General features: G+C 36.3%; 1 protein-coding gene across 1 annotated transcript in view; it reads right to left on the bottom strand.

Annotated features, from left to right (window-relative positions):
• The window catches only part of LOC103677108 (A disintegrin and metallopeptidase domain 3-like), a 108982-nt gene that overhangs the window by 72686 nt on the left and 12626 nt on the right, over positions 1-23670 (bottom strand). Inside the window, exons 4-5 of the mRNA XM_040643167.1 lie at positions 22083-22138; positions 16135-16213 (exon numbers count right to left, since the gene is read on the bottom strand). Coding sequence (XP_040499101.1) covers positions 16135-16213; positions 22083-22138 — 135 coding nt within the window. The remainder of the gene's footprint in view (positions 1-16134; positions 16214-22082; positions 22139-23670) is intronic.

Raw genomic sequence — 23670 nt, 5'->3', positions numbered from 1 at the left:
GGGCAATCTGGTAAAATGGATAAGTTCATAGAAACATGCAAAAATGAAACAGGAAGACATAGAAAATTTAAGACGCATAACCAGAAAATAAATTGAATCAGTAATCAAAAATCTCCCAAAATACAAAAGTCCAGGGCCAGATGCTTCCCAGGAGAAACTTACTGGACCGTTTAAAGAAGAGTTAATACTATTCTTCTCAAACTGTTTAAAAAAAAACAGAAAAAGAAGGAAAAACTCCAAACTCATTCTATAAAACCAGCATTACCTTGATTCCAAAATCAGACATAAAGATGCCACTAAAAAGGAAAATTACTATGAAAAATTCTCAACAACATACTAGCAAATTGAATCTAACATTATGTTAAAATAATTATTGACCATGGGGTGTCTGGGTGGCTCAGTTGGTTATGCGTCTGACTCTTGATTTCAGCTCAGGTCATAATCTCAGGATTTTGAGATCGAGTTCTGTGTTGGGCTCTGTGCTGGGTGTGGAGCCTGCTTGGGATTCTCTCCCTCCTCTCTCTGCCCCTCCCCCCTTGTGTGCTATCTGTCTCTCTCTCTCTCTCTCTCTCTCTCTGTGTCTCTTAAAAAAAAAAAAGAATTATTCACCATGATCAAGGGGATTTATTCCTGGGTTGTAGGGGTGGTTCAATATTTTCGAATCAATCAATGTGATACACCACATCAGTAAGAGAATGGAAAAGGGCCATATGATCCATTCAATAGATGCAGAAAAAAGCATTTGAAAAAATACAGCATCCATTCTTGATAAAAATCTTCAACAAAGTAGTCATAGATGGAATACACCTCAGCATCATAAAAGCCATATAAAAAAGACCCACATCTAATAACATCCTCAATGGGGAAAAACTGAGAGCTTTTCCTCTAAGGTCAGGAACATGACAGGGATGTCCACTCACTATTGTTATTTAAGATAGTACTGGAAGTCTTAGCTTCAGCAACCAGACAACAAAAAGAAATAGAAAGCATCCAAATTAGCAAGGAAGAAGTCAAACTTTCACTATTTGTAGATGACATGATACTCTATGTAGAAAACCTGAGATGCCACCAAAAAAATTGCTAGAACTACTACATGAATTCAGCACAGTCACAGGATATAAAATCAAAGTACAGAAATATGTTGCATTTCTATACACCAATAATGAAGCCACAGAAAAAGAAAATGAGGAATCAAACTCATGTATAATTGCAACAAAAACCCGTAAGATACATAGAAATACACCTAACCAAAGAGGTAAAAGATCTGTACTCTGAAAACTACAGAACTCTGATGAAAGAAATTGAAGAGGACACAAGAAATGGAAAAACATTCCATGTTCATGGATTGGTAAAACAAACATTTTTAAAATGTCTATACTACCTGGGACACCTGGATGGTTCAGTTGCTTAAGCATCCAACTCTTGATTTTGGCTCAGGTAATGATCTCAGGGTCCGGAAGATTAAACCCTACATCAGGGTCTGCACTCAGCATGGAGTCTGCTTGAAATTCTCTAACTCTGCTTCTCCCTCCCACTCCGCCCCTCCACTCTCTTGCATTTTTTTCTCTGTCTCTAAAATAAACTTTAAAAATCTTTTTAAAAATGTCTATATTAGCCAAGGCAATCTATACATTTGATGAAATCCCTACCAAAATGCCATTTTTCACAGAGCTAGATCAAAAACCCTAAAATTCTATGGAACCACTAAAGACCCTAGATAGCTAAAGCAACCCTGAAAAAGAAAAGCAAACCTTGGAGACATCATGATTCCAGGCTTCAAGCTATACTACAAAGCTGTAGTTATCAAGACAGTATGGTACTGGCAGAAAAACAGACACATAGGTCAATGGAACAGAATAGAAAACCCAGAAATGGACCCCCAATTATATAGTCAACTAATCTTTGACAAAGTAGGAATAAAAGTATTTTTCCAATAGAAAAAAAGACAGTCTCTTCAACAAATGGTATTGGGAAAACTGGACAGCAACCTGCAAAAGAATGAGGACCATATTCTTACATTATACACAAAAATAAACTCAAAATGGATGAAAGCCCTAAATGTGAGACAGCAAACCATCAACATCCTAAAGGAGAACACAGGCAGAGACCTCTTTGGCATTGACCACAACAACTTCTTACAATACACATATCTGGAGGAAAGGGAAACAAAAGCAAAAATGAACTACTGGGACTTCATCAAGACAAAAAGCTTCTGCACAGTGAAGAAAACAATCAACAACACTAAAAGGCAGCCAATGGAATGGGAGAAGATATTAGAAAATGACACATCTGATAAAGGATTAGTATCCAAAATATATAAAGAACTTATTAATGGGAGAAGATATTAGAAAATGACACATCTGATAAAGGATTAGTATCCAAAATATATAAAGAACTTATTAAACTCAACACCCAAAAAACAAACAATCCAATAACAAAATGGGCAGAAGACATGAATAGACATTTTTCCAAAGAAGATATGCAGATGGCTTATAGACAAATGAAAAGATGCTCAACATCACTCATTATCAGGGAAAAACAAATCAAAACCACAATGAAATGCCACCTTACACCTGTCAGAATGGCTAAGATTAACAAATCAGGAAACAACAGATGTTGGCAATTACGCACAGAAAGGGTAACCCTCTTACACTGTTGGTGGGAGTGCAAACTGGAGCAGTCACTCTGGAAAACAGTATGGAGGTTCCTCAAAAAGTTTAAAATAGAACTAACTACGCTATGACCCAGCAACTACGCTACTAGGATTTTACCCAAAGGACACAAAAATAGAGATTTGAAGGGGTACATGCACCCTGATGTTTAGAGAAGCGTTATCAACAATAGCCAAACTATGGAAAGAACCCAAACGTCCATCAGCTGATGAATGGATAAAGACAAGATATGATGTGATTTTTTAAATATATAATGGAATATTACTCAGCCATCAAAAAGAATGAAATCTTCCATTTGCAATAAGGTGGATGGATCTAGAGTGTATTATGCTAAGCAAAATGTCAGTAAGAAAAAGACAAATATCATATGATTTCATTTGTATGTGGAATTTAAGAAACAAAACAGATGAACATATGGCAAAAAAAAAAAAGGGGGGGGAGAGAGGCAAACCATAAGACTTTTTTTTTTTTCCATAAGACCCTCTTAACAATAGAGACCAAACTGAGGGTTGATGGAGGGGAAGTGGGTGGGGGATGGGCTAAATGGGATATTTATATTAAGGAGGACACTTGTTATGATGATCACTAGTATTATATATAAGTGATGAATCACTAAATTCTCCTGAAACTGAAATAATACTTTATGTTAACTAACTAGAATTTAAATAAAAATTTGAAAAAATAAAGTATCAAATAGAAATCACAGAGCTGAAAAACTGAACCAAAAATTTCACTAGAAAGTTTCAATAGCAAACTAGATTAAGCATAGGAAAAATTAACTGAACTCAAAGACAGGTCAGGGGAGTAAAAAGAAAACGATTGACAGAGTGAAAAAAGTTTAAGGGACTTATGAAACACTATCAAGAGGAACAATATACACATAATAGGAGTCTCAGAAGGCAAAGAGAGAAAAGGAAGGAATAATGCGATATGTTAAAGGAGCTAGCTAGTGCTATAGTGGTAATCATATTGAAATATACAAATGCATTAAATCAACAAACTATATACCTTAAACTTCCAAAATGTTATATGTCAATTATATCTTAATTTAAAAAAAAAACCAGAAAGCTTATTCAAATAAATAATGGCTTGAAACTCCCTAAACGTATAGAAGAAAATTAATATCTAGATCCAAGAAGTTCAAAAGACAACAAATAAAATGTTCCTAAAGAAATTCACACTGAGGGGCGCCTGGGTGGCACAGTGGTTAAGCTTCTGCCTTCGGCTCAGGGCGTGATCCAGGCGACCTGGGATCGAGCCCCACATCAGGCTCTTCCGCTATGAGCCTGCTTCTTCCTCTCCCACTCCCCCTGCTTGTGTTCCCTCTCTCACTGGCTGTCTCTATCTCTGTCGAATAAATAAATAAAATCATTAAAAAAAAGAAATTCACACTGAGATATATTATAATTAAATTGTCAAAAGTGAAACAGAAAGAGAGAATTTTGAGGGCAGCAAGAGAAAACTGATTTATCATATATAATGGAACAATATTAAGACTTTTAGTAGATTTTTCAGCAGAAACCTTGCAAGCCAGAAAGCAGTGAGATGATATATTCAAAGTACTGAGAGGGAAAAAAAGTCAGCCCAAAACATTATACCCTGCAAATCTGAAGAAATGAGTAAGAGACTTCTGGTTCCTGGTCCTACATGTAAGAAGCTTAGAAGTCACCACTCCACCCTAACAGCATGCAAAAAGCTGAACAGACTGAAAAATCAACAAGTCTTCTTGGATTTGTAAGAGAGGCAAGGACACAGAGCAAATCACATACTCCAGGACTGGAGAGAACACGGAGAGACGCAGATTACTAAAGTACAGAATCAGTAGTGAAAAGTGCTGCTGGAACCAGTATCAGGGCATGTAATTCTGATTATAACTGATGAAACGCTAGAAGATTGGTATGGACAAATCTGGAATAAAAATTCCAGACAACTCATGAGGGAGCCCCCAGAATTTTGTGAGATTTACCTACAGGAGCTTGACAAAGTTGCCATAATAAATATCAGAGAAAAACCCCTCATACTTTCAGCAATGGGAGGGCAAAAGAACCCATTCTGAAATACATCAGAGCACTCTGTTCGTAAGAGGGCCTGCATTCAGGGGAAATAAAACTGAGAAACCCCTGTGAAGTTCATAGTGCAGAGGCATAAGTTTACTACAAAATTGAGACTTAATCATAAGACTGTAGGACACCTTCTCTCTCCCCACACCTCATGAGTACATTACTAAAAATATATTTACAGCAGTTCCTTTTACCCATTACATCACGTCCAACTATCAAGAAAAAGATTACAAGGCATACTAAAAGTCAAAAAACAATCTGAAGAGATAAAGCAAGCATCAGAATCAGACAGGGCAGGGATATTTCAAAAGTCAAGGTAGCTCTCCCCACTATACCTACATGACAATACATACAAATGGGAGTTTTTCAAGTAGAAATGAAAGGGTGCTAAACAACAACATAAGGGCATAAAAATAAATGAAACTCATTGGTAAGGGTAAATATATAGAAAATTCTGAACACTATATTTCTGAAATCCTGGTGGGTAAATCACTTTTAATTCTAATATGAATGTTAAAAGGCAAAATATCAAAACTAACTTTAACTAAAAATATGTTAAAAGATACATAATAGGAAATAATGTAAATTGTGACATCAATAACATAAGTGTGAGGGGGAGTAGTAAAATCGTAAATTTTTGTATGTAACTAAAGTTGTTATTTGCTTAAAATACACTGTTATAACTATATAGTATTTCATGTAAGCCACATGGTAATCAAAATGAAAATACCAATAGAAAGTACACAAAAGAAAAAGACAAGGGAAAAAAATTTTAAAAATCAGTGAAACACAACAGAAGACAACAACATAGGAAAAGACAGACAAAATAACTACAAAACAACAAAATTTTAATACTAAATAACTTCCCTGTCAATAATTTAAATGTAAATAAACTCCACAAACAAAAGACATAGAGTGGCTGAATAGGAATAAAAAAATAACACACACACACACACACAAACTGGGTGTGGAGCATACTTTGAAATTTTTAAAAAGCTAAAACTAGAGAATAAACTAAGGCCAAAGTAGTAAAAATAAATAACAAAGATTAGAGCAGAAATAAAGAAAACAGAAAGTAAATAAATGGGCAACCCTCTTGGGTCTCCTCTCTCTTTGGGAGCCTTGTACTACCACTCAATAAACTTTGCTTTACTATCAAGAAGAAGAAGAAGAAGAAGAAGGAGGAGGAGGAGGAGGAGGAGGAGGAGGAGGAGGAGGAGGAAGAGGAAACAACAGAAAAAAATCATCAAACTGAGTTGTTTTTATGAACAGCTTGATAAACAAAACTGACAAACCCCCAGCCAAAGTAAGAAAAAAGAGAAAACACAAATAGACAAAATGAAAAATGAAAGCAAAGAAATTAAAACTGATGTCACAGAAATAAAAAGGATCAAAAAAGAATACTATTAATAATTATACACAAACAACGGATTGTCATAGAAAATGGACATGTCCTTAGAAACATAGGACCTACCAAGACTGAATCATGAAGAAATAGAAAATCTGAACAAACATAACAAGCATGGAGTCTAAATCAGTAATTAAAAACCTCATAACGAAGAAAAGCCCCAAACCAAATGAACTGATGAACTCTCCCAAACATTTAAGTAAAAATCACAGCAATCTTTCCCACACTCTTCCAAAACATTAAACAGGAAGGAACACTTCAAAACTATTTTATGAGGATACCATTATCCTGATATAGAAGTCACACAATCACAAGAAAACTATGTCAATAACCTTCATGAATATAGATGCAAATTCTCAACAAAATACAAGTAAACCAAATCCAACGTTATCCAAAAATGTAAAATGATTATACATGAAGACCAAGTTAGATTATCTCTGTAGTGCAAGGATGGTTTAATGCACAAAAATCAATTAATGTGATAAACCATATTAACAGTTAGAGTATAAAAATCACAAATCACCTGCATATCGTCAGAGAAAGAGTCTGACAAAATTCAACATACTTTCATAATACTTCTCAACCAACTAGGATATAACCAACCTCAATATAATATAAAAAAGCCCATTTATTAAAGGCTATTTATGAAACTAACATTATATTCAACAGTGAAAAATTGACAGCTCTTTCTCTAAGATCAGAAAAAAGCAAGGATGCCCACTCTCACCAGTTCTTCAACATAGCACTGGAAGTTACAGCAATTGGACAAGAAAAAGAAATAAAAGGCACCCAAATCAGAAAGGAAGAAGTAAAACTGTCTTTGTTCGCAGAGGACATGATCTCATATATAGAAAACCCTAAAGATTACACACACACATACACACACAGACACACACATGCACACACACATACACACACACAAGAAATTCAGTAAGTTGCAGAATACAAAATCAACATACAAAAATACAATTAGTTGCATTTCTATACTAACAACTATCTAAAAGGGAAATTAAGAAAACAATTCCATTTGCAATGGTGTGCATGCACGCACACGCACACGCACACGCACACACACATACACACACAAAACTAATAAAATACCTAGGAATAAATTTAACCAAGGAGATTAAAGACTTGTACTCTGAAAACTACAAATCACTGGTGAAACGAATTAAACAAGACACAAACAAATGGAAAAACATTCTGTGTCCATGGATTGCAAGACATAACATTGTTAAAATTGTTGAATAGACATTTTCCCAAAGAAGACATACAAATGGCCAACAGGTATATGAAATACACCCAATATCACTAGTCGCTAGGGAAATACAAGTCAATGCCACAAAGAGGTATCACCTCACACGTGTTAGGATGGCTATTATTATATAAAAAAAGACAAACATTGGCAAATATGTAGAGAAATTGGAACTGTTGTACACTGTTAGTGGGAGTCAATATGGTGCAGTTACTATAGAAAACTGAGTCTTCACTCAGTTTTCTAACAGTAGAATTACCATATGATCTAGTGATAGCACTTCTGTGTAGTCAAAAGAACTGAAATCAGGATCATGAGGAGATATTGGTATTCCTGTGTTCATAGCAGCACTATCCAAAATAGACAAGATGTGGAAACCACCTAATTGTCCACCAGTAGATAGGTAGATAAAGAAATATGGTATATACACTCAATGGAATACTATTCATCCTTTAGAAAGAAGTAAATTCTGCAATATGTGACATGTATAAACTTTGAGAACACTATGCCAAGTGAAATAAGCCAGTTACAGGAAGACAAATATTGCATGATTCCTTTTATATTAAATATTTAAAATATTTAAATTCATACCTCCAAGGACTTGAATGGTGCTTTCCAGGGGCTGGGGAAAGGGGGAAATGGATAGTTACTAACCAATGAGCATAAAGTTTCAGTCAAGCAAGATGAATAAGTTCTAGCATCTTCTATAAAACATCATACTTACAGTCAATAATAATGTAATGTATACGTAAGATTGGTTAAGAGAGTGGAACTCATGCTAAGTATTTTTATCACATAAAATAAAATATAAAAACTAAGAAAAAGAAATATGGCTGAAAATTTCAAAAATCAATGAATGGTATAAACATTTGGATTCCATGAGCTGAGTGAACTGCAAAGGGAATGGACCCAAAGTAACCCACAACAGACTTTAAAAGGAGGCATGGTAGGAGAAGGAGTTAAGATGGCAGAGGAGTAGGGGTCCCCTTTTTCAGCTGGTCCCCTGAGTGGAGCTGGAGAGGTACCAGACCATCCTGAACACCCACGGAATCAGCCTGAGACGCAGGAAGATACATCTGGATCTCTACAATGAACATCTCCAGCGCTGAGTACTGAGGTATGAAGCGGGGAGCCATGAACCTGAAGATAAACAGAAGGGGGAGGGAGCCCCTGAGCTCGGGCGTCGGGAAGCGGTAGCCACCTGCACGGGGGAGCGGGCGGACTCGCGGACCAGCGGACCAGCACCCTCGAGAGAGCAGACTGAGACGGTGAGCCAGGGAACGCACGAGACCAGACTGAAAACCAGAGCTCCGGAGTGCGCGTGAGCCACACTGAAACGGAGCTCCGGAGCTGCGGGGCGGCTGGCAGCTGGTGGTGTTAGAAACACAAAGGACAGAGACGTGCAGGCCCTGGAAGTGAGGGCTAGGACGCCTGCTGTGGAGCACACATCCCAGGACGCTGCAGGGTTTAGCAGCACCAACAGAAACAGTTAAAGTGGCCAGAAGAGCTCAGTGGAGAGCAGACTGCGATCTCTCTGTTCTGAGACAGAGGCTGAGATTTGGCCACTGCTGCTCTGACTCTCAGAAGAGGCACAGCAAACCGCCAGGGAAAGCTGCCAGAGAACAAAAGCCTGGAAAGCACGGCTCACAGTGTGCCCATCCCCATCCCCCCTCGCAGGGGACACGGAGACTCTACCCAAACAGGGTTGCCTGAGTATCAGCGCGGCAGGCCCCTCCCCCAGAAGGCAGGCTGAAAAATCAAGAAGCCCACATCCCTAAGGTCCCTATAAAACAAGTGCACACTGCATGGGTCCTGGTCAATAATTTGGGCTCTGGACAACCCCGCAACCTCTCCTCACCAAAGTAACCCACAACAAAAATCATAATTAACAATTAGCAAAAACAATAAAAATATCTTCAAAGTAACCAGAGAACAGTGTTACATAACCTACAGAGGAACAACAGTTTGAACGACAGCAGATTTCACCTCAGAAGTAATGAAGGCTAGGGGTGCCTGGGTGACTCAATTGGTTAAGTGTCAGCCTTGGGCTCAGGTCATGATCTCAGGGTCCCGGGATCAAGCCCCACATGGGGCTCTCTGCTCAGTGGGGAGCCTGCTTCTCCCTCTCCTTCTGCCACTCCTCCTGCTTGTGTTCCCTCACTCTCTGCCGAATAAATAAATAAAATCTAAAAAAAAAAAAAAAGAAGAAGAAGAAGTAATGAAGGCTAGAAAGAAATGTCAGCAATTTTCAAGTGCTGAAAGAAAAGTACAGTCAAACATAAACTCTATGTCTGGCAAATTTATCCATTAAGAATGGAAGAACAAGAAAGACTTTGTCAGACAAAAGAGAACCAGAAGATTTTATCACTAGCACACATATCCTTAAAGAATATCAGAAAGAAATTCTAAAAATGAAAATATCATAAGAAGATATGGAACATCAAGGATTTGAGAAAACAGAATAGGTAAAAATAGTGGTAAATATAATGGACTATCTTTTCCATCATGAGTTTTTAAAATCATATTTAGTAGTTGAAAGAAAATATAAAATTTCAGGGCGCCTGGGTGGCTCAGTCGTTAAGCATCTGCCTTCGGCTCAGGGCGTGATCCCAGCGTTCTGGGATCGAGCCCCACATCAGGCTCCTCCACTGGAAGCCTGCTTCTTCCTCTCCCACTGTGCCTGCTTGTGTTCCCTCTCTTGCTGGCTGTCTCTCTCTCTCTGTCAAATAAATAAATAAAATCTTTAAAAAAAAAAAAGAAAATCATAAAATTTCATGTGATGCTTAAGAAATAGAGAGGAATATTTTGGCAATTATATTTTTATAATGCAGAGGATAAAGGAACCTACATAGAAATAATTTTTAATATTTCACTTGAACTAGTAAAAAATCCAGCTAAAATGGTACAGCTATTATAAGTTATACATGTATATTATAATATCTAGAGCAAAAGTTAAGAAAACTATGATTAAGGAAAATACTTTAAAACACTATAAATAAATCATGATGCAATTCTAAAAATGTTCAAGTAACACAGAAGAAGGCAACAAGAGAGGAACAATGGAACGAGAAACACAGAAAAAAGAGAGAAATATATATGTACATTATGACAAACAAAATCCCTAACATATAAATAATTACTTTAAATGTAAAAGTCTAAAAACACCAAATAAAATACTAAGTGCTAGGATATGGGAGTAAAGAAACCACCAGGCAACTTACTTCAAAGATAATAACGTAGGTAGATTGAAATTAAAAGGATGGAAGATATATAACATGAAAATATTCATAAAAATAAAGCAGATTGGCTTTATTAATATCAGATAAAGTGGACTTACTAGCAAAGAAATCTACTAGGGACAAAGAGACTCATTATATATTCATGAAAGCATCAATCCATCAAGAAGACATGACAATCCTAAACGTATAGGCATCAAACAACAGAGCTTCAAAGTATGTGAAGTAAACACTGATACAGCTAAAAGAGAAAGACAGAAAAACACAATGATAAATGATGAATTCAATACACTCCATTCACTTATTGATAATACTAGACAGGAAATCAGTAAAAATACAGAATTGGACAACAGCATCAAACAATATGATCTACGTGACATTTATGGAAGACTCCAGCCCAACAGCAGAGTACACATACTGTCCAACTATCCAAGAGCACTCATCAACACATACAATATACTGGATCGTAAAGCAAACCTTCACCAATTTAAAAGAACTAAAATCATATAAAGTATGCTTGCTAACCATAATGAAACCAAACTAGAAATCAGCAGACAACAGGAAAAATCTCCAACCACTTGGAAATTGAATAACACACTTTTTAAAAATTCATGGGTCAAACAAGAAGCATCGAAGGAAATTTTAAAAATACATATAACTGTATTAAAATGAAAACACAACATATTATTTCAGGCTGCAGCTCAAGCTGTGCTGAGCAGGAAATTTTAGCACTAAAATGCTTACAATAGAAAAGAGGAAAGGTCACAGGTTGATAATATTAATGTTTTCCTCAACAGATAGAAAAGAATGGGAAAATAAACCCAACGTAAGGCATAAGGGAAAAAATAATAAACCTAACAGTCAAGTGCTTTGACATTAAAAGTAAGACAACAGTATGGAAAAAGCAAGACAAAGCTGGTTCTTTGATAAATTCAATAAATTGAAAAATCTCTAGCAGGACTGACAAAGTTAAGAAGAGAGAAGACAACAATCATTGATGTGCAGAACAAAACACTCCTGTATCATTAAAAGGATAATAAGGACCGTGACAAAATCATACCCCTAAATTCCACACCTGAGATGGAATGGACCAATTCCTTAAAAACCACAAACCACCAGAACAATACATATGAAACAGATAAACAAGATATTCCTATAACTATTAAATACTTAATTGGAAATTAAAAATCTCCTCTCCCCCACACACATAAATCCCCAGTGACTTCACAGAAGTATCTTACCAAGTATCTTAAAAATTACCATGTACTTTACACAACTTCTTCCAGAAAATAGAAGAGAAGGTAATACCGCCCGATTTAATTTATTAGCCTAATACAAAAATTAGTCAAAGTCCATACAAAAAAAGAAGGCCACAGACTCACAGACCAATATTTCTCATGAACTTTGAGAACAGCAACAACAACAAAAATTATCAGCAAATAAACCCAGTCGTGAATAAAAAGAATTATATAGCAGGACCAAGTTGTAGCTTTTCTAGATATGCAATAATGTTTTCAGTATTTGAATGTCAAACGGTGCAGACCATCATATCAACAGGCTGAAAAAGATTTATGTGATCTTACCAACTGAGGCAGAAAAAGTATTTGATAAAATTAAACACACACACTTTTATGTAAAAAAAATCTTAGCAAACTAGAAATGGAGAATGTCCTCAACTTTATAAAGATTATGTTTAAAAACAACCCTACAACTATCTTTAAGATTGGGAACAAATGAAGGTGTCTGCCCTCGCTATTGTGATCCGACACTGTGTTGGAAGTTGTAGCAAGCACAGAAAGGCAAAGCAGAAAATAAAAGCACAAAAAATTGAAAATAAAAAAAGAAAAATGTTCATATGTGTAAATGGCAAGCCCATGTAGAAAATCTCAGACTCTACCAAAAAAAACAAAAACAAAAGCAAAAAAATCATCATAGAATTAATATGTAACTTCAACAAGTTTGCAAGCCATGAGATTAAAACAAAATTCATTTCTAGATAATAACAAGCATATAAAAACTGAAATTAAAATTCAATACCATTTACAATTGCATCAAAGAAAATGAAATAGTTTGGTGTAAGCCTAAAAAAATATGTACAGAATTCAAATGCTAAAATTACAAAATGCTAATAAAAGACATGTAGAGAAAGACCAAACAATTGGAGAAACTCACTGAATTCATGGATTGGAAGACTCAACATACTGAAGATGTCACTTGCCCCAAACTGACGTATAGGTTTGACATAATGTCTATCACAACCCTAGCAAGTTTGTTTGTATGCGTAGAGCAGTTTAGTTTAAAATTTATATGAAAAAGCAAAATATCCAGAATAGTCTAAAAATCTTGAAAAATAAGAATAAGTGGGAGGTATCACTATAGTCTACATAAATGCTTAATATGCAGGTAAATTAAAGAAGACAGCATGAGAGTGGCAGAAGTACAGACACATAAAAGGATAGCACGGAATGAAGAACCCACAAATATATCCTCAAAAATATGTCCCACGGACTTTCTGACAAAGATGCAAGAGCAAGTCAATGCAGAACAGCCTTTTCTATCAGTGATACTGAAACAAATACATATCCTCAGTCCAAAGAATGAAACTGGATTCAAATCTCACACCTTATACAAAGCTGTATCAAAGTGAACATACAATTAAATATAAATAAAACTATAAAATTTTTAGGGAAACAGAATCTTTAAGAACTAAAGATATATGGAGTTCGTAGGTTTGATAACTAAACCACCATTCGTAAAAGGGAAAGTTGATGACCCTCAGCAAAATTAAAAACTTCTGATCAGTGAGATACCTTATGAACAGGATGAAAAGATAAATTACAGACTGGAAATAAATATTGGCAAATCACATATCTGGCAAAGGACTTGTATTTAGAATATATAAATTACTCAAAAATCAACAGTAAAAAACCAATCAATAGGATTAGAAAATGGGTAAAAGATATTAAAAGACATTTCACAGAAGATGACAAACACATGAAAAAATGTTCAACATCACTGGTCATTAGGAAAATGCAAATCAAAATTACATAAGAAAATCACTACACATCTATCACAATGGCTAAAACTTTTAAAAATTGTGATAATACCAAGTGGTGGCAAAAATGCAGTCCTTATTTCTCATACATTGGCAGTGGAAATATGAAATGGTAGAGCTACTCAGAAAAACAGTTTAGTAATTAAACAAACAGGGTTGCTGGAGGGGAAGTTGGCGGGGGGGATGGGGTAACTGGATGATGGGCACTAAGGAGGGCACTTGATGTGATGAGCACCAGGTTTTATATGCAACTGATGAACCAACAAATTCTACTCCTGAAACTAACAATGCAGTATATGTTAACTAAATTGAATTTAAATAAAAATTTTAAAAAAATAAATAAACTCATACTTACCATATGACCTGGCAATCCTATTCCTGGACATGCACTCCAGAGAAATAAAAAATTACATCCACACAACAAACTGCATGTGAATGTTCATAGAAACATTTATTTTTAATAGCTAAATTGGACACAACCATTATATCTCTCAATAGGTAAAGTGTGAAAACATCTAAACCTGGTATGGGAATGTAGTTGTTTAGAAATTCAATTTCTTAAATAGATTTCAAGTGATTGAGATTTTCTGTTATTTCTCCCCTCAATTTTGATAAGTTGCCCTTTTCAGGAAAGTTGTCCATTTCATCTAAATTACCAGATCTATTAACACAAGGTTTTCATAATACTTCAAAATATCATTTTATGTTCTGTATCATGTCTCCCTTCATCCCTAATATTGATGGAAATTGTTATTGTCCTAGGTCAGTCTTACTAGGGGTTATTAATGTCAATTAGTCCTTTTAAAGAACTAAATTCTGGGCTTTAATTTTTTCTATTCTTTTTCCTTGTTCTCTCGCATTGATTTCTACCCTTATCTGCATTATTCCCTTCCTCTACTATGTTTTAACTCTTTATAGGGTATTGCATTTTGTATTGGAAGGCAATTAATTTAATGGAAAATTCCTTAATCCTCTTGTTGCTGAGTTTTAGGCATTGGGGTAGGGAAGAGAGGTGATAAGATTTTTTTTTATTATAATGATTTTTTTTATTACATTATGTTAGTCACCATACAGTATATCCCTGGGTTTTGATGTAAAGTTCCATGAGGTGATAAGATTATCTCTTACCCTAGAGCTTGATCCTTCCTCCTAAGGGTTAGCCTTTCTGGTTTCAGCTGAATGTCTGGGGTTTTAGCAAAGTCACTCTACTCTGCCTAGGCTGAAAATCCGACATCTCCCAACACTGTGTGATAGTATTACCTCCATTTTACACTCTGTTCTTGAGCAGAGTCTCAGCACACAGGCAGCCTAATCTTTAGTCAAGAGTATAAGGACAACTCCCCTCCCTGCAAAAAAAATCATACATCTGATGGCTCCCTCTTCTCTGGTCCTGTGTCACGCCAGTTCCAGTTGTTTCAGTAGCTCTCAACTGCAAACTCTTCAAGTTCTGTTGGTTCCAACTCCCTATGCTATGGTTAAGACTATCCTCAGTCAGAAGGGCCAAGGTCAAAGTGATTCACCTTCTGGGCTTTTTTTTTTTTTTTTTCTCTCAGAGGAAAAAAAATTCTGACCTGACTATTGTCAAACATCTCCAAACAGGTGTCTCATGTATTTTGCTCCACTTTCTACTTGCAGGTGGTGACAAAGACAATGCTGTACTAGTTACCTTGTTTTTAATTTCATTATCTCTCAATTGCAATATAGCAACAGAATCGGAGCCTTCACTTGCATTTACTTCTTTCCCATCTCTTCTCACAAAAGAAATATCTCACAGACTAAAGTTAACTTTCTCACACACTTAAAAATTTCTTGACTCCAGGGCGCTGGGTGGCTCAGTTGGGTAAGTGTCTGCCTTCAGCTCAGGTCATGATTTCAGGGTCCTGGGATCGAGTCCCACATCGGGCTCCCTGCTCGGTGGGGAGTCTGCTTCTCCCTCTCCCTCTGCCCCTGCTCATGATCTCTCTTTCAAATAAATAAATAAATACATCTTTAAAAAAAATTTCTTGACTCCTATCTGCATTTTGGGATACAATGCAAACTTCTGTGTTTCACATGTGAACTATTTAGATTCTTTCTATAAGGTCCTTCCACAAAGTAATTTCCACCACTTCCTCCACTGCTCAGGTCCTATGACATCTCAATTAAAATGACTCTGTATTTAGGGGCCTCTTATTCTTAGCTCTTTAACCCACTTTCTTTCTCTCTCAGAAACCTGCTAATGCTTCTGGTAGTTTAAATAACCTTTTTGGATAAGAGATTCCGGAGCTCCAAATTTGAAAAGTAGTTGTTCTGTTCAATCTGCCTTCACAGTGACAGCCACATTATATTTGGGCTTCTGATCTGTTTGCCCAATAATTCTGGGTGGTAGAAAGCATCCTTTTTCTTCCTGCCAATGGCACCTTAATGATACAGAAAACGTAAATCTACAGAGCATAAAGGAAAACTTACCTTTATAAATGAAGAATCTGGATACAATGTTCCTGATTTGTTGTATGCATACACCAGGAAATGAGGGTCTAAAAATGACCTAATTCAACCAAAGCAATGACACTTCATTGTAATAGTAACATTAACAAAAACAGAATCATGACATTAAAATTCACTTTCAATTTTACAAACTCAAATATTCAAAAATTAAATGGGCTCATCTCTCCATTATCTCATTTCCTTTTGGGTAGCATATTTTGTATAAGAAAAAATACTAAGCAGTATAACCGATAGCAGTAGGGACACCAAAATGACATAGATTTACATATGCTAGAAACCAGGACTTCCGGATTCCAATGGGAAAGTTTTCTTTTAGATTCAACAATCAATAAATCTCATAGCAAAAATATTTGCTAATTTGTTAACATTTGCTAACAAGTAGCCATAGATTGATAAGAAACAAAAAAACATATCCTTTTCCCATTAGTTTTCATGAAATTATACTGTGGTGAGAACAACCCCCAAACTCTCAATGCCTCAAAACAACAATGAATGTTCTTCCCAAGTTTACTGCAGGTTCAGCTCCACACTGCCTTCCTTCTGGAACCTGGGAAAAGACATACCTCCTACCCCTTGGAACATGCCTTTCTTGTAGCAGAAGGAGAAAAGAAATTGTAGAAGCATACAATAGTTCTTAAAGCCTTCATTTAGAAGCAGGAGGCTAGTGCTTTGCTCAAATTTCATAAGCTAAATGAATTCTATAGACAAGACTCATATACATGGTGCTGAAGTGTAATCTTCTCACAGAGAAGATTGCGATTATTACAGAACAATTTTACACCAGTATTTAGTGCCGGGAGACCAGGCTTTCTCAAGGAATCCAAACACTAAGGGACAGTCCAAGGCCAGAATCAGAGAGGACCTACGGAGGGTGCACATTCACCACTACTTCTCTTTCCAGACCTGCTTCATCTTCTCTCATTCCTGACAGCTCTTCCTTTTCCTCGATTCAAATAACAAAACTAGAGATCTTCCCAGACAAAACAAAACTGGTGTTTAACAGCTCATATTCCACCTACATTCAAGGGCAAATGCCAAATGGCCTGGGTAGCTTGAGGTGCAAGCACCTGGAACATGAATTCTAGCACAAGGGCAGAGCCACATTTTAGTAACGAGCATGTCAGTGGAGGTGGTGGAAATGGGGATCCAGAAGCATCCACAGGAAAAGGAAATTCAACAGATTTCTGACAAATATAATTAAAAGGATAAAACTTTAGTTTGCAAGTTCATTCGACCTGGATCCTCAAAAGTATACTTTTGCTTCTACAAAAAACAACAAAAAGATCTGCCTTGATCAGTGAATTAATAGAAATACCCATGACCACTCACTGGAAAACAACATCCAATGTAAGGAAAATGAACAACAGAAGGGCGGAAGGCAAAACATAAAAGCAAGTTCCTAACGAAGTTGAATGAAGAATTTGGTTAAAGAAAATAATCATTATTTCAAGAAAAGTTTAAAAAGTTAGTAAACTTTCAGAGTAGATCATTTTAAGAAGAAAAAAAAAGACACTCTGGAACTAAAATGATGACAGATGAAAATAAATAATTCAATAAATGTGTCAGAGAATTTGTTTGCCAAGAACAGAAATAGAGTCCTAGCCAATAAAGAGAATATATTTTGCTAGTAAAAAACACAGCCAAATAAAGATTTAAAAATAGTTGGAGGAAAAACTACACTATAGAGGGCAGATCCATATGACCCAATAGGAAAACACAGATTTCCATAAATTTTTAAATAATGTGCAGTGATTTAAAGCTAAAATGAAAAATTCAGGCATTTATATGTTGGGGGGATTAATGAAACACCACACATGCATGAATGTGTACTCATATGTACACAAAACATACTGGAAAACTGATGTAAGATTAACTATATCATGTTATAAAAATTAATAGCAAAGGAATAGGACTCACAAATTCTACACACTGCCAAATTATGAGAACACAAAGGACATTTGCAGATATGCACAGATCCAGAAAACATACCATCTGCATATTCTATCCGAAGAAAACAATGTGAAAGTATACTAAATAAACAATAACCTGAGTCAGCATAAAATTGCAATTAAGAAAACAGTGATAAACTAGGGAAATGCAATACAGTTGTAAAATATCGAATGCCTCAGATTTATATCTTAGATATAAAATAAATTTTAATACCATAGGAATATCATAATACAAATTCAGAATATGAGAGACACAAGAGAAAAATCTGAAAACCAATAAAAATAATGAATATAATGATTACATGAAAATTTCATTTTTATAGCAATGAATCCCACAAACATGGGGAAGGAGGTAAGAAACCAAGAGGCTGGGCAGCATGTGTGCAACATCTAGGACAGATAAAGGGCTTAACATCTACAGTAAACAAAAATTCCCACAATCTGACTGTGGAGAAAAAATTTAAAAAGATTAGCCACAGACTGAAAATAACTCAAAATAAATAATTAAAACTAAAAACCCAAAGAAAGAACAAGACATAGGGAAAGAAATCCAATTAGTATAGTCAGTGAACATTTGAAAAGGTACTCCTAAACAACAATTAAAACATATTGAAAGCCTTATTTAAAGCAGAACAAAGGGGGGCCTGGGTGGCTCAGTCTGTTAAGCGTCTGCCTCCAGTTCAGGTCACGATCCCAGGGTCCTGGGACTGAGCCCCACGTGGGTTTCCCTGCTCAGCAGGGAGCCTGTTTCTCCCTCTCCCTCTGATGCTCCCCCCATAAATAAATAAATAAATAAATAAATAAATAATAAATAAATAAATAAATAAATAAAATCTTCTAAAAAAATAAAGGAGAATAGAGCATTACCATATATTAAAATACAATACAATACAATTTCTTATCCATTAATTAACAAAAACAAATAAGTGAAGATACTAATTTTGTTGAGAATATAGAGAAAATAAATGTTTTTGAATGATTGATGTGAATGAAAACTGGTATAAACCCTCAAGTAAAATTGGGAAGCATATAGCACTCTGGAGAACTGCATCATTTATAACCCGTCAATTTCACTGGTGCCCAGGATATCCACAATACACCTTTTCTTGCTATAAATATGGGTAAATAAATAATAAGATATATTTATTTGATAGTTACATATGTATTTAAAATATATGAACTTACTTTGCACATATCAATATGGATGAACCTCAAAAAATAATACTATACAAAATGTTGCACAAAAAGCACAACCCCAGAACCAGAACCTAATAAATATCTGCTCACACTTCTGGGTCATGAGTGAGTATCAGTAGTAGTTTTGCTAATGGTGGCCAGGCTTGCTCAATGGTCTGGGATTCATTCACTCATTTAGCTGAATGTTGAATGATTCATTCATTCATCTGGATTCTGGATTCATTCGTTCAGCTGAATGTTGGCTGATCTAGGGATGATTAGGGCACCTTGGCAGTGCTCCACCTGTCTCCATCTTTCAGGAAGCTGGCCCAAGCACATACTCATGATGATGGCCAAGAAACAAGATGGAGAGCAGGAAAGAAGGAGAGATTTTTCAAACCCGTGTTTAAATCAAATCAGCTAACATCTTTTTGGCCAAAGTAAGTCACAAGTCATAGAATGGGCCACATGATTTGCAAGGCCCATGATGGAATGAAAATATGAGGGGTTTTGTTTTGTTTTGTTTTTTCCCCAGAAGTACTAAGAATCTCATGGCAACAACATACAGGGCATTTCTAACCATGGGACCCTGAGAGACCACATACCCATGAAGTTGGTCTTCCATAGATAAACTCAGATCCAAGAGCTGGGGAGTAGGGAGGCTGGGGAAGATGTATATTTTCCACCTCTTGATGATAGGAACTCAAAGTTATAAGGTGAAGAGTGAAGATACAGGGAGAAGTAAAGAATTGGGATCACTTTAGTAGTCCACCATATTAAGATAAATAAATTATATAGAGGAGTATTGTGTCATTTATGTCTATTTGAGGCAATACTCAAAACATGATTCTTATTAATCTCTAGGCATACAGATGAATGAAGAAACAATATGACAGAAGAGTATGTGTCAGTATCATAACTGTGATTAGCACTGGGGAATGAAAGAACTGAATATGCCTGGGCATGGGAATAATAGATTTCACTCTTACCTACAATGTAAACATTTAGAAAAATATATAAAGAAAATGTTCACATATGTGTCACTCATGGTGAGAAACTAACTTTTATACAATTCTCTGAATTTTCCTTTTTAATTTTTAAGCAAAAGAAAAAAGTCAATATAAAATTTTTGAGACTAATATAAATTATGCACTCTGGGTGATAATGATGTGTCAATGTAGGATCATCAATTATAACAAATGTATCACACTTGTGGGCCATGTTGATAACAGGGGAGGCTCTACACATGTGGGGGCAAGGGGCATACAGAAACTCTCTGTACCTTCCACTCAATTTTGCTGTTAACTTAAAACTGCTCTGAAAAATAAATATTAAATAGGAAATGAAAATGCAAATAGCTGATAATTGTTTAGAGAAATTATTTAGGGAAATATAAATTGACACAAAGATGCAATATAATATTTTAGCACATCTTACATACTTTTGAAAATCTAAACTGATTTCAGAAACTGGCAATATCTCTCAAAATCCTAATACAAAATGTGAGTAATAAAGAAGGTTGTTGTGAAAATTAAATCAGTTACTACATGCAAATTGCTTAGAAATATGCCTGACAAAGGGGTGCCTGGGTGGCTCAGTTGGTTAAGCAACCAACTCTTGATTTAGGCTCAGGTCATGATCTCAGGGTCATGAGATCAAGCACCATGTTGGGCTTCAAGCTGGGTATGGAGCCTGCTTAAGATTCTCTCTCTCTCTCTCTCCCTCTGTCGCTCCCTGCCATCCCCCACTCGTGTGCATGCACACTCCCTCTCTCTCTCTAAACAGAAAGAGAAAGAAAGAAAGAAAGAAAGAAAGAAAGAAAGAAAGAAAGAAAGAAGAAAGAGAGAAAGAAAGAGAGAAAGAGAGAGCGAAAGAGAGAAAAAGGAAGGAAAGAAGGACGGAAGGAAGGAAGACAGATGCCTGGTACTTGGTTTGTACTCAATAAATGTCAGTTACTTTTGTTATTGTTGTTATTATTATTATTCATACTTCTTGATTCAGAAACCCATTTCTTGATATCAAGCCTACAAAACAAAATCTCTATTACATAAGGATATACATACAAGGATGTTTATTGCAAGACTCTATAGTGATAATTCCTGGAACTAACCTCATTATCCATCAATATTACATACTTATGGAATGTTATCTATTAAAAATGAGTTAAAATATATACATAGAGCAAGAAAATGAACACCATTATTGAATAAGACCTGCTAGGGGCAAAACAGTATTCCCATTTGTTCAAAAACAAACTTTTTTGATTGGTTTCTATATGTTTTATCTAAGGGAAAGATGAAATTTAGAATAGAAAATGGTGGAAAAATATACGCACAAGATCATTATTGGTTTTCTCAAAGAGCAAAAGTAAAAAACGGAAAATTTAAGAGATTATATATTATACCAAGATGAGAAAAAAATGGTCTAATATCAAGTAAAATGCTTAAAGTCACATAAATATGTAAAACGACATGATGAACAAAATTAAACATGTACAAATAAAATTATTCCCTTAATGTTATTGTGGTTACATTTCAAGGAGTTACATAGAATGATTTTAATTTACCTAATATACGTTAATACTTGTGTCATTAAATTAGAACTTGGCTCCATACTAGATTCAAAATCTCAAGATGAAGACTTGAAATCTGTCATAAATCACAATGATATAACATATTAAATAAATACAATAGTCAAGCTCTTTTTTGGGCTCAACGTAGGGTAGTTATTGTAAAAACCGAAGAAAAGAAAAAGAAGTGTATGAAAAGAAAAATGGCCACTTACTGTTTTTCAAGATGGAAAGTATATATTTCCCTGTCAATTTTGATGGCATAAGTGACCTACAGCAAAGTATTCAGAGAGAAAGTAATTAGTACTAAAATTCTTAATTCAAAAGCTATAATTTCTTAAAGGTAAGTACTCATTCATGTAAACAGATGGTATCACACACGTCTCAAAATTATATATACATGTATGTTCCTATCTTTCTTCAAATACGTATGACAGAATCAAATACGTAATTCTGTACGTATGACAGAATTAATCATAATTCAATGTAAATAAAATCAAGGAGTCTAAATCTATTTCTAAACTAAAAGCATTAGTCATTAGAATTTATTATCATAATGAAATTTTAATTTAAAATGGTTACATTTAGATATGTTGAGTAATCTTTGAAGAAACTTGAATTTAATTATCTTTTTTCTACTTTCTGACTTCTAGCCCAAATAAATTGAAAATTAAAGAAGACAGCACAGGTCCTGGGGAGCTAAGATGGCGGAGCGGTAGGAGGACCCCAGGCTTGCCTCATCCCTTGAACACAGGCAGGTAACTCTCAAATCACTCTGAATACCCAAGAAATCAAGCTGAGGACTGCACTAGAGAGAAGAGGCCACATTGTAGAAGGTACGAGGTGCGAAGACATGGTTTAGGGGAGAAAAGGATTGCAGATACTGCAGAGGGGCGGGAGCCCTGGTCACAGGGAGAGCCAAGACAGAAGGAGCACACAGGGGATAACACTTCCCCAAAGCCATTGACTGGGAAAATGAGAGGGGCTGATTTCGGGAGGTTTTACGACCAGTGGGGCTCAAAGACTGGAGTTTTAAAGTTAGTGGTGTGGCAGGTGTGGAGCCCTGAGGGTGCTGCAGTGCTCCTGTGGAGACAGAGGGCAGCCCAGGGACAGACAGAGTGATCTGAGGATCCCTGGGAGGCACTAGGAGAGAACATTCCCCCTTCTTGGAGTGCATCTGGGAGAGGCAGCATTGCCTCTCTGGGGACAAAAGAGCCAATGGGCACCATCACCCTCTCCCGCTCTTCAGCATCGGTGCCAAGACACCTGGTGAGGGAGCCTATCCTATCCTGGACGCTGGCCCTTTGCTGCACTTTACCCCAAACTCTGTGCCCCTGTGCTTTGGTGTGACTGCCCTTCTGGGATGAACCTGCATCAGTCCCAGAAGAGCGACACCCTACCCCAGAGGACCAGCATGGGTCCACACCAGCCCAGGTCCTAAAGTCTGGAGTTTTGAAACTCAGCTGGCCTGCCTGGGATAGAGCCCAAGGTGCACTGTGCTGTCAGGCAGGCAGGAGGCAGATACAGACAGGGTGAAGGCAGCAATCTGAGGGATTCCTGGGACACGGGAGGGGAGATTGTTCGTTCTTCTGGGAAGAGTTCCTGGGGAGCAGCAAGTGTGAATTCCCCTCTCCAGGAATGAGGAAGGTGGCTGGTGCCATTTCTCTCTTGCCCCACAGCATAAACTAACTTCATAAGCAGCACACCACCAACACTGACTGCCTAAAGCTCTTACACCAAGTCCCATGCTTCTCACTCTGCAGGTGCTGCTTTTCTCAGGCAAGTGTACCTGAGAACTGGAAC

The sequence above is a fragment of the Ursus maritimus genome, unplaced genomic scaffold (assembly GCF_017311325.1).
Source record: "Ursus maritimus isolate PB19 unplaced genomic scaffold, ASM1731132v1 scaffold_28, whole genome shotgun sequence".
NCBI lineage: Eukaryota > Metazoa > Chordata > Mammalia > Carnivora > Ursidae > Ursus > Ursus maritimus.
This window is presented reverse-complemented; position numbering and strand designations above follow the sequence as displayed.